This window comes from Nicotiana tabacum, chromosome 14 (assembly GCF_000715075.1).
Source record: "Nicotiana tabacum cultivar K326 chromosome 14, ASM71507v2, whole genome shotgun sequence".
In the NCBI taxonomy this organism is placed as follows: domain Eukaryota; kingdom Viridiplantae; phylum Streptophyta; class Magnoliopsida; order Solanales; family Solanaceae; genus Nicotiana; species Nicotiana tabacum.
Genome location: NC_134093.1, coordinates 104,269,089 through 104,281,966, shown reverse-complemented (window position 1 = coordinate 104,281,966; position 12,878 = coordinate 104,269,089). Strand labels below are relative to the sequence as shown.

General features: G+C 32.9%; 2 protein-coding genes and 1 non-coding gene across 3 annotated transcripts; 1 reads left to right on the top strand and 2 right to left on the bottom strand.

Annotated features, from left to right (window-relative positions):
* Window positions 1-241: 241 nt before the first annotated feature.
* Window positions 242-1,525, bottom strand: LOC107783311 (putative dolichyl-diphosphooligosaccharide--protein glycosyltransferase subunit 3B). Its single transcript, XM_016604287.2, has one exon. It carries the CDS (start codon window positions 1,471-1,473, stop codon window positions 439-441), a length of 1,035 nt encoding a protein of 344 aa, XP_016459773.1. The 5' UTR covers window positions 1,474-1,525; the 3' UTR covers window positions 242-438.
* A 5,408-nt stretch (window positions 1,526-6,933) lies between these two features.
* On the bottom strand, window positions 6,934-7,013 carry TRNAL-UAG (transfer RNA leucine (anticodon UAG)). Its single transcript has one exon. It is a non-coding gene; the product is annotated as a tRNA-Leu (tRNA).
* Window positions 7,014-9,982: 2,969 nt separating this feature from the next.
* On the top strand, window positions 9,983-12,513 carry LOC107783320 (putative xyloglucan endotransglucosylase/hydrolase protein 8). Its single transcript, XM_016604292.2, has 4 exons — window positions 9,983-10,218; window positions 10,322-10,422; window positions 11,172-11,374; window positions 11,971-12,513. The coding sequence occupies exons 1-4, from the start codon at window positions 10,029-10,031 to the stop codon at window positions 12,371-12,373; spliced, it is 897 nt and encodes a 298-aa protein (XP_016459778.1). The 5' UTR covers window positions 9,983-10,028; the 3' UTR covers window positions 12,374-12,513.
* The last annotated feature ends 365 nt before the right edge of the window (window positions 12,514-12,878 follow it).

The following is a 12,878-nucleotide window of genomic DNA, read 5'->3' as shown; positions in this document are numbered from 1 at the left end:
ATAACCAACAAACAGTTGTTTCACTTAAATACAAGACTTAGCCTACAGCAGGATTCGAGCTTGTGATGTGCGCCTAGCTTCCTACCACACATCCTGCACTGTACTACCTTTGCCATTGAACTAAAGCCCTAGGGCCCTGATTTCTCATCACATAGCACATAGAATATCATGAGAGTAAGCAAGGAATTCAAAACATAATAAATGTCAAAGCAGTAAGCAAATGGAAAGATAGATTACAAAGTAAGTACAAAATCGTAGAAAATCCATTTTCAAAACTTCAATTAGAACATGAAATGCTTCCATACAAGTCATAAAATCCATCCATCTAGAAACAAGCTAAAACTTCACAGTCAACATATTGTATAAACTGGTACAGATCTCTTACCTAATGATAGCAGCCAAATCACTCAGCCACTAATACATACTACATTGCCATGATCAATTCCAACTCGACGGCCAGTAAGCATGAATACCATATCCGGTCTTCCAATTATCCAAATGAATCACTTTCTTCACAGCCCAAAATGAAACGAACAATGCAAAAAGCATCACTACCCTCTGCACAGTCCTACTCTTTAGTCTCACAAGAACATGAATCATAAAAGCCAACAACAACCCAACAATCGAGTACAAGAACCCGACCGCGAATCCTTCAGCTCCCAACTGCATCCCTGACCCTTGGTAAAAGTAAACCAACTTCCCCGGATCCTCTCTATCCACCATAAACATCGGCATTTTCCTAATTATATTATGCATTGCACCTGAAACACTGAAAAAGTAGACGAAAATTGACCCTGCCATCCACACGTGCTTATCGTGGAAAATTGTATCACCCGAAACAATCTTTTTCACCAAAAATGGACTTAAAACCAGCCCTAGAGCAACAATACCCGTAATCTGCTTCTTTGAAATCATAGGTGGTCTATGAATGGGACCCACATTAATTTTTGCCTTAGCTTCAACAAATTCAGCCATTGATTCAGCTAACCTGGCTAAATCAGAACCATCCATTTGAATCGAATCTTTTTTAAGATCAATAGCTGAAGGTGGGATCAAACGTAAATGGGGTAATGAATTAACCCCGAATAAAGCGAACGAAGTTTGTGATTCTTGAAATTCGATAGTGAAAAAAAAGAGCTTGTCGTTTTCAGGGTTATTTGTGTAAAAAGAGGAGGATAAAAGGTTAAATTCATTTTTCAGAGTGGGGAGTGAGAGTTCGGGTTTTGAATGGAGTTGTTTAGCGTCGAAGAATATGACGAAATTGAAGGGTCGTGGGGTTTTAACGGTGAGGATTCGCCGGAGGAGTTGGTCGGAAAGGTGGATTACGCCGGTGGGAGATTGAGATCGGAGATCGGTTAGCTCCGAGAGAATGTCGCCGCCGTTGGAGGAGGAAGAAAAGGAGTGGTTGATGGGTACGAGGAGTACGAGAATGGCGATGAGGAAAAAGGATGTTGGGGTTGTAGAGATCGCCATTTGTAGGTGAGAAGATGGAGGAGTTAGATGCAAGAATAAAGGGTTTCAGTGTAGTAAGCGGAAGACTTGGGAGAGGACTGGAACTCGGGTCGGGTCGGTTCTCTGTCTGACTAGGACGAAGTGTGTTGTCAGAGAAGCCAATATATTTGTGACACGTGACAAGGGTAGAGTCCTGAATTATAAAAAAAAGTACTAGCCTTGATGCTTCATGAAATTGCATTGCTAAATCCAGTACGGTGTAGAAAATTTTCAAGAATTTAAACTCTTAACTTTCTTTATAATTATAGTGGTATTTGGACATGAATATCAAATTTGATACACAACTTATCTCCAAAAGAAAAAACTTTAAATATTTTGGGTCAGTAATACAAGGAAATAGGGAGGTTGATGAGGATGTCACATATTGTATCGGAGCAGGGTGAATGAAATAGAGGCTCGCATCCGATATCCTGTGTGATAAACATGTGCCACTCAAACTTAAAGATAAGTTCTACAAAGTGGTAGTTAGACCAACTATGTTGTATGGGACAAAGTGTTGGCTAGTCAAGAACTCTCATGTCCAGAAGATGAAAGTAGCTCAAATGAGGATATTGAGATGGATGTGCGGGCATGCCAGATTAGATAAAATTAGGAATGGAGAAATTCGGGAAAAGGTTGGAGTGTCCCCGTGGAGGTTAAGATGCGGAAAGCAAGGATGAGATAGTTCGGGCATATGAAGAGGAGAAGCATAGATGCCACAGTTAGGAGGCGTAAAAGATTGGCCTTGGTGGGTATGAGACTATGAGTAGAGGTAGAGGTGGGCCAAAGAAGTATTGATGAAAGGTGATTAGACAGGACATGGAATATATTAAGCTTACCGAGGACATGACCCTTGATAGGAGGGTGTGGAGGTCGAGAATTAAGGTAGAATTAGTATTAGTATGATATCTTTTTATTCTTGGATTGTTAACACTACCTACGATTTGATTGTCATCTTTCGCTTCGATTTTCTTAATATCTTATTGTTGTTACTGTTTGTTGTCACTGCTTCTTTTTATCTTTTCTTTAGCCAAAAGTCTATCAGAAATAACATTTCTGTCATCTCAGGGGTAAGATTTGTGTATATACTATCCTCCTTATACTTCACTTGTGAGAATTCACTGAGTTTGTTGTTGTTGTTCGCAATGATGTTCGGATTTAATTGCATATATTTCAATTAATTTATCGAATATATTTTACTATCTCGCACAACTGCATAAGTAACAAATAATTATATCCATCATAATGTATACACGTTCAAAATTCAATAATGTATCAATTGTGTATACATTATGTATAAATTATGTATATAATTTGTGTATAGTATATATAAATATTATATAGTTTACATACATGATATATTCTTATTGTGTAATATATATACACTATATATTCATGTATAAAAAGCTCAATATACGCTTTGGATATACAAACACGTTCAGAATACACTCAATATACACAAAGTGCATTGCCAAACCTAGGATACAATGTATATACAACTTTTATACATAGCATAATATATAAATTTGTTATACAAAACTACAATACAAATTATCGTATATGTACAAATTATCGCTTGTGAGCATATATATATATATATATATATATATATATATATATATATATATATATATATACAAAACTATAATACAAATTATCGTATATGTACAACTCTATATATGTGTATATAATATATATATATACAAAATTACATATAAGTACCGTCCAACTTCCTTATTAAACCCAGACCCACCATCAACACACACTGTAAAAGATCTTCACTCATAAAACACCATTATGAGAAGAAGAAGAAGAAGAAGAAGAAGAAGAAGAAGAAGAAGAAGAAGAAGAAGAAGAAGCAACCACCGGTATGAAAAAATAACCCGTCGATCTACTATAAAATCTCATATCCTCACAAAAATTACCATAACCACCAATAAAACAATAACAAAAATACACAGAGCTTGACTAAAATTTTTTACCTCTTCTACTGCCACTCTAATATCATTACCGTAATATTAATCGAAGAAATTCTTTTAAGATTTAAATTTAATTTTTGACAACTTTTCTATCTACTCAAAAGAAGATTTTCCATATAAAATGTAAAATAAAAAGAAAGAAATCTAGATTTGAAGTGTGAAATAGAAAAAGGAGAATGAATAAAGAAGAGAGAGAAATAGACAGAAAGAAAATGAAGGAGAAGAAGACAAAAAAAGATGTGAGTAATTTCGTGAGTGGTTATAGACCATAAAAAATTATTGGCCAAATATATTGACGGGCCCTTAAAGTCAGTTCCAAATTTTATTTTAACACCTTAACTTAGTTTGTTTCCTATTAAACACTTAATCTTAACATAAACTGTGCCTATTAGACAAAAATATTGAGGTGGCAAAGTGAGTATATCACACTTCTTTTTTAGAGCGTGGATACAAAATATTGAGAGTCAATTGAAGATTAGGCTATAATTTTTCTTCCATCTCTTTTATCTGGCTTCTCTGCAGATATCACCCCACCACGCCACCTCCATAGCCACTATCTTCATCACCACCTTATTCCTACCTCCACCGTTTTGGCCAATTCCTCCACATGTACTTTCACAGCATAAGCACCTCCATCTCCCACCGAACTATTACTGTGAAAATTACTTCGAACTCCACTATCTCTCCACCATTAGAAATAAAACTTCACATCATAATTTCAAAACTCCACAGCATCTTCAAACAATTCCAGACCAGATACACCCAAATTCGCAATTTCAAGCTGGTAATTTATAAATTTCTCATTAAAGAAGAAATCAAAATACCAACATACTAATACCCAGATGAAATTGAAAAGAAAAAATAAAAATAATAGATGATAAAGAATTAAAATAGAGGATAAATTTTTTCAAGGGTTGGCGTCTTATTTTAGGACAAAAAAAGTTCTTGGGAAGTTCTACCGAAAAAATAGCCAGTAAGACTTCATTAATGGAGTATGATCATGGATTTAAAACAAATGACAGTGATGGGCTTTTGCCCGAGGAACCAGAGGGGTCAACGGCACCGGTGTGAAATTTCACCTACTGTCGTTCTCTTAGACAAATAATAGAAGAAAATGATTAAAAGAGAGAGTTTACTGGTGAGCGAGATTTGACAGAGAAAGGGCTAGAGTGATAATTGGGAGGAGTTCATTTAGAGAAGAAGACGATGGGAGAGGCAAGGTGGAGAAGGAAAAAAGTTTATATTTTGTTTTGGGTATATTGTTAATATATTATTTGGGTTAAATATAGGTGTTATTATTTGATTTATTTTTTTGCCACGTCATCGCGCTTGACTTCACGCTGTTACTTTTGTTTACTGGTGGTTAGATGATGGCCTAATAGGCACAGTTTATGTTGGGATTAAGTGTTTAATAGGAAATAGTTTAAGTTGAGGTGTCAAAATAAAATTTGGAGCTAACTTTAAGGGGCTCTCTATCTATTTGGCCAAAATTATTCTTTGAGAAATGGGATGAAAGAGATAAAGTTAGGTTGGAAAACGTGTATATTAAATAATAAATTTTTTAGGAGTATGTGATGTTATATGGATATGGAGATATGAGAGATTTTAGTTTGGACGGTAATAGTTGTGCTAATGACTATGATTTGATATTAAATTTATTCCACCAGACATTTCGGATAAAGTACAAAATTTTGGACTATTAAATTTTTTAGACGGCCGTGCAGTGTTATTTTCTCAAAAAACAATCTAATAAAACTGAATAAAAGGTCATAGACCTATAAGGCTTGAAAATACAAGCCCTTATTGAAAACGTTACAGCAAACTCAAAACAGAAGACTTGAATCTTGATGCGTCGTACTGCACAACCTAAAACTACACCTAAATGAAAGAGAAATTATAGATTCTAGATGTAACTATTCTATAGTAGTTTGCCTGATTTATAGATCAGAACCACGAGATGAAAAACTCAATTATACACTGCTTTTGAGTTGTTGGACTTATCCACCAAAGGCATGCCTCAAAGAAGCCCAATTCTGAGCATGAGACCGGAAAGGGGGCGAAGTGCAGCAATAGCCACTTTTAATCCCGTTATTTAAAATATATTTACATTTTACAATATATTTAAAAATTAATCAATTCACCCAAACTTCAGGACTAAGTATCCTGTATTTGGAAATTCATGACTAAATGTCCTGAATTTTTGAACTACTAATTTAAAATTCAGGACATAGAATTCGAACTTCAGGACATAATTTTCGAACTTTAGAACACTATGTCCTGAAGTTTGAATTTGAGGTTTAAACTCTAGGACGTCATGTCCAGAAGTTTGAGCGAAATTAGCTAATCTTTAAATATATTATAAAATATTAATATATTTTAAACAACATACTTAAAAGTGGCTACCTAGTGTCATTTCTACAACGGAAAAGCTGACGAGCCCAAATGAATATCATCGACGAAGCAAAATGCGAAAATAGCACGGGCTAGTCAGTTTTCGGACTGGTAATTAAAAAATAGCCAGTATTTGCAAAGTCAATAAAAAATAGCCACTATTTTAGCCGAAACACGAAAAATTCCAGCATAATGTGCGAGTTTATGAAACTCCTGCATATAAACTTCCAGCAATTATATTGGAACTCCAGCACATTATGCTGGAACCTCATATATAAAAAATTCAAACCCCAACATATTATACTAGGATTTTTCCGGATTTTTAAGGGTGTTTTTCTTTAGATTTTATCTTTACATGAAAAAGTGGCTAAATTTTAATTATTTTGAAAACTGTGGCTATTTTTCAATTATCAGTTATAAATTATGCTATTTTTTTTTTCAAGCAAAATTAATGGCCATGTTCACGTAAATCTATTATTAGGACTTGGGAGTAGTTGATTCAGAAACTACTAACCAATTGACCTCAGGCCAGGAGGTAACTGATAGGCTAAAAGGTTGAACACTTGCTTCATGCATATGATATGGTATAAAAAACGTAGCATGTTCAAGAACATTAGAATAGTTTCATCAATCAAAACTAACTTAAATGCACTCATTAGCAAAAAAGTTCATATTTTGGGTAGATATTGAAACTTAGAAAATATTGACACCGGAATGAGGAGAAGATTTTACTTGAATGAATAATTTTTACTCCCTTCGGTCCACGTTAAGTAAATTTTTGGCTCTTTTCACACATTAAAAAATTTATCTTTTAACATTAATTAACAATAAAATTGACATTATTAACCTTGATTTGCTTATTGAAAATATAACAAATTACTCTTACGCTCTTTACTCTAAGGGTAACTTTGGAAAGAAGAAGTTAATTCTCTCTTGATATCTGAAAAAATCAAATATTGTGGACCAAAAAAGAAAAAGCGAAAAAATCACTTAAAGTGGCCCGGAGGAAGTATTTACTGAGCTACGAGAAAAGAAAAAAGAAAAACAAGGTGGACTGCGATATGAGGTAAAATGACAGCTGTGGGATTTTAACCCACGCCCTTTCGGACCAGAGCCTAAATCTGGCGCCTTAGACCACTCGGCCAAACTGTCTTATGTCATGTTGTTTCGCCGTTTTTATAATTGATTACTGTGTAACTCTAAGTGCTACAAGAACTCCAGTTAATCCACCGACAGTTTTACAAATGAATCATGATTTGTCCATTATTGGACATGATTAATTAATTATAATCTCAGTTTACTAGCACTTTACCTCTGAAAAATACTTATGTCCGTAAGCATGTATCCAAAGCAATAAGTACATAATACATGTTTTTTACATAGTTATAAAAATTCTTACTTGTATTTAGTACTAAACTATGAAAAATTAATATAATTTAGTGCATGTTGTGAATCGGAAAAGCATTTTCCCTTTGTTTGAGTTTTTTTCATTTCGTGTACTCGTCTGTCACTTTTTTATTACTTTTCTCGTTCATTTCGAAACTTCTAATTACATTTAAATTTCGTCTACATATATAGCCAAAACTTAATACTTAAGATATTCTTTAGAGCAAAAGGATATTATCAAATGGATATATAAAGAAAAAGACACCATTTTCATTCAAAATAGATTTTACAGGACATACCGATCGACATTTTTGAATAAGTAAGTCATATAACAAAGTAATAAATCAAACCATTAAAGTAATAATAAGCTTAAAAATTTGTAGTGGTTACATATACGTATTTCAGCTTTCACATAACTTGTCTAATTTCTGAGTTATAACACTAACTTATAATCAGTTTACGGCAACAAAATATATAAGTGGATAGACCAGTCATTCTTGGTTACGACTTACATCTTAGAATAGTATGTGAATATGTTTTCCCAGACAATGCTTTACTGTCTCAAAGCTGTACTATTGTTGGACCTCACATGGGCATTTGCCTGAGAATAATTCATTACACTGTCCACCAATTCAAAAAATTTATTCATATGTTTTTATTTATCATGATAATGTAATAAATTGAGCTGTGAACATATATTATTTAACCATAGTTAAATGAGAAAAATATATGTAAAGTACATATATTATATATTTTTTTGGTTTGATGTAAATATGGATCGCATGTAATTCTTTTCCATTCTTCCATTTAATGGTAGCACATGCTAATGGAGGCTCAGGTGGATTTATAGGCAAATATATGGTGCACGTAGATCAATGATCTTTTCGCCAAACTAGCTATTTTATGTACATATTTTTTAGAATTGATCTAATGTTATCTGTTGGCACCCGTACTCCAAAGAGACTAAATGATGCATTTGGTTGAATATTGAGTTATTTACTTAGAGGAGCTCGGATCAATGCCCACTTAATACTTTCTTTTTTCTCTTTTCTTTAGTGGTGCACTCGTATTATAAAAATCCTAAATCCGTGAATCACCTCACAGTTCTTCTACCCATAATTACGATTTCTCTGTTTTTTGGTAAAATAATAGATAAAAAAAACTTAAAGTAAGTTTCTTCTGTAATCCTGGAGATCCAAAGCAGTAAAGTCAAATGATTAATTTAAAAAATCATCTTTATTGGCCCCTTAATTTTAGCTACTGGTTCATTCTGCTCGTTGTTCCCCTTGTTTTTTTAATTAGATTTGTGGGGTCAAGTAATTCTTTCTCTTCAGTGCTGCTTTATACAATAGTCTGATTATTACTAATAACTTTATATAGTCCTAAACATGAATATTAGAGAATAAAAATTAATTTCGAATGAAGTAAAAAATTGTGAAAATTCATATAGTTAGACTTCAATTAGTTTGAGAAAGAGGCTTTATTGTCGTAACATTTTTTTAGTTTTTCATCCGATGTTTGATGCTTGTTTTTGTGGTGCAGGAAAATCTCACTTTGAAAGATAAAGTACTCCAAACTTTATTTTAAGGCTCGAACACGATCTCTAATTAGAGATGAAATACTTACCATCCCGCTACAATTTTTGATGGTCAGTAATTTTACTACTATGAAACCCATCATTTTATTTTCAGAAAAGAAAAGTAATAAACAGACCAATTAGTGTATTTTAGTGGACCAATCAGAAGAGCAAAATCCAGTTGTCAAATCCAGCAAGTTTGTATTATTATAAGACCAATCAAATGTGATCATGTTCCCATATGAAAGCATCTTAGCCCCACTTACATTTTCTGCCACTATTATCAGTCCATGGGCATTTTCGACTTTCTCCCCTCCATCGTCTTTCTGGAAATTGCTTTCTCCAACTTGTCGGTCTGTGATTGTGGAGTCAATTCCCTAAATTGCCCTCTCAAATCTAAACTTACTTTTGCCTTTTCAAAATGTATTTACTTTTGTAATTGGTAAAAACTATGTGTAACATGATCTGATCATTATTCGAACTCTATATAGATACAACAACAATTACAGTTTCAAAGCAGAGAAGTTAAGGATACGATATAAATCATCCCTGATCATATTTTTCATTTAACTTCATCTCAATCGAACAACATACAAAAAATAAAATAAAAATAAAAGTACTAGAAGTTCTCAAAATTTTCTGTTGGCATCAGAATCTCTAATAAAACTAAAAGACTCCTAAAAAATATATGACCTAAGGTAAACGTATCAACATGATTACAAAATATTTCCAACTACAGTATACGCATGCAATAACATTATATTCGTTCTAAACTCACTGATTTAAAATTCTATATTTGCCCATATAATAACCAGCAAAGATAAGTAGCAATTGAAGAAATTAATTATCAAAAGAATTGATATTTTCCTTTGCTTTTTCTTCAAAAGGAAAATACTGTTATTCTAAAATAGGTGGGCAGTACTTTTGAGACAAACTTTAATGTCTTTTATTTACTTTATTGTTTTGAAGGGCCTATTAAAAGGAGAGAATATTTATCTCTAAGACTTTAATCCATTACATAAGGTTAAAGAAGTATAAACACTAGAAACAAACCAAAAGCAACAAACATGGGAAAGATTCTCATTTCCATTTCTACCCTTGACATGACCAAAAGTGATCAGTGTACAGCCTTTATTATATTTGTAGTCTTCTCCAAAAATTTCAACTTAAGAAGCTTTCACTTCTCAAGCTCCTCAAGAAAGAGAATGGAGAGAATGTCTTCTTCAATACCTAAATTCCTTCTAATTATAGCACTAATTACTGTTCTTTTTACATTAACACAAGCTGAAGTACAAGGTTCATTTGATGACAATTTTAGTAAAAGTTGTCCTGAAACACATTTCAAGACTTCTGAAGATGGACAGATCTGGTATCTTTCATTAGATAAGAAAGCAGGTGATTATAAAGCCAAGAATTCAATGTTTTTCAATACCATTTTCATTTATTTTAACTTTTAATCTTCATGTTCTTGCTAATATTGATGAGTTTCTATATATAGGATGTGGATTTATGACCAGGCAAAAATATAGATTTGGGTGGTTTAGTATGAAGTTGAAATTGGTGGGAGGTGACTCTGCCGGTGTTGTCACAGCTTACTATGTAAGTTGCAAGAATTTTGAACTTTTTTATACATGGATTGTCAACTCTACTAATGCAAAAATTAACATGGATATAACTTATATAGAATTTTTTTTACCTCGGTAGTCAAGCATTTCCTTTTGTCTTCATATGTTTGATAGCATTAGTGTTGGTTTGATATCTTGTTAATCTTAGATTGCTATTATTACCTATCGTTTAGTTGTTATATTGGCTTCAGACTTCTTTTTATCATGTCGTTGTTTTTACTTGTTGCAATTACTTCTTTTTATCTTTTCTTTAGCCGATGGTTTATCGGAAACAACTTCCCTGTCCTTCCAGGGTACGGATAAGACTGCATACATATTAGCCTTACCAGACTCCACTTATAGAAATTTACCGGGTTTGTTATTATTGGTAGCAAGTAACATGCTTTATTTTTCAAAGTTACTAATTTTACCTTTTATGGACTGCCAAATGCAACTTTAAAATTCTATGGATCATGAACTCTAGCAATACAACTTAATATGGATATACTAACTCATATGCACTACCAACATAAAGAATGTTTATATTAACCATTTTTTAACCTGTTGTAATATGTAATATACTTTATTTTTGAGGTTACTAATCTAGCGCTCTTTTATGGACGATTATAGTTATCGTTTATGTAGTCTTATAGTATATTGTATTTGTATGGAAATTAAACTCTTTTAATATTGTGGGAATATCTAGCAATGGGTTTAATTGGGTTTTTTTTAACATGATTGTAGATGTGTACAGAAGATGGAGCAGGGCCAACAAGAGATGAATTAGACTTTGAGTTCTTGGGAAATAGAACAGGGGAACCTTATACTATTCAAACCAATGTGTACAAAAATGGGACTGGTAATCGTGAGATGAGACACATTCTTTGGTTTGACCCCACCGAGGACTTTCATACTTATTCCATTCTTTGGAACACCCACCAAATTGTGTAAGTCCCTCTTTCACTTTCTATCAAACTAACCCTCGTATGCATCGGACCACCTTTTTTGTCACAATTTATTTTTACACAATTAATATGTACCGTCAGACACTCTATAACAATATACCTATATAACAGTTATTCATTATAAAAATTATATTTTTTTCGGAATCGATTTTTATATTATATTATAATATATGTCATCTGTAACAACACTTCACTATAACATCAAAAAAAAAATATCGAAACAAACGAAACTGTTATAGAAAGGTTTGAGTGAACCTATCAATGATTAGCTTGTTGAGTTAGATTCAATCCAGCAACTTGCAGACTTTGGACGATGCTATAGTATGTACTTTTATTAGGGCTAGAATATAGAGGAGATCTGACGGAAGTACTAAATTCTGATTGTTCAAGTTAAGGATTAGAATTAATATTGATATCGATACTTATGTGTATGCATGTCAATTCACTTGCTACCTTTGGATAACACTATAATATATATAATTAGGGCTAGATAGAGAAGTTCTTACAGAAGTACAAAATTCTGATTGTTCAAGTTAAGGATTAGAATTTTATTGATATCAATCCTTATGTGTATGCAGGTTTTTCGTGGATAGAGTACCAATAAGGGTATACAAAAATGCGAATTATACGAATAATTTCTTCCCAAATGAGAAGCCAATGTACTTGTTTTCAAGCATATGGAATGCTGACGATTGGGCTACAAGAGGTGGTTTGGAGAAAACAAATTGGAAAAATCAACCATTTGTTTCAAGTTATAAGGATTTTAGTGTAGATGGTTGTCAATGGAAAGATCCATTTCCTGCTTGTGTTTCTACTACCACTAAAAATTGGTGGGATCAATATAATTCTTGGCATTTATCAAGTGACCAAAAAATGGATTATGCTTGGGTACAGAGAAATCTTGTGACTTATGATTATTGCCAAGATACTGAGAGATTTCCTAAAAAGCCTGAGGAATGTTGGTTAAATCCATGGGATTAATAAATTTAAAGATATAGGTAAATTTGTTATGAGAGGATGGAGTATTTAATTTTTTGATGTTGAGTATATATGTTGTATTATTTCTCATGCCTATTGTATCATTGAATTTATTATATTATTGAAGCCTTCAATTTTTTGTTTTTTCTTTTCTTATCTTTTTTTGGTGTTGGGGTTGACCTAATGGAAGTTTGGAAATCACCAATGCCTTCATTTAATGTCATAGTGGAAGATTAAGGAGCAGTGGCGAAGCCAAAATTTTCATCAAGAGGTGTCAAAATATAAATAATTAGATACATCAAAAAGTCAAGGTGAATCAACGTATTGTAAATATATACATAATTAAAAAAAATTATCTAACAATATAGTGTAATTTTCCAGCGAAGGGGTGTCGCTCGACACCCCTTGATTCAATGTGGCTCCACCACTGTTAAGGAGAGTTGGATCGTTTGGTACAACGATGGGATATTTCAAAATATTTTATGGGTTTAATCATTCCATATTTTAT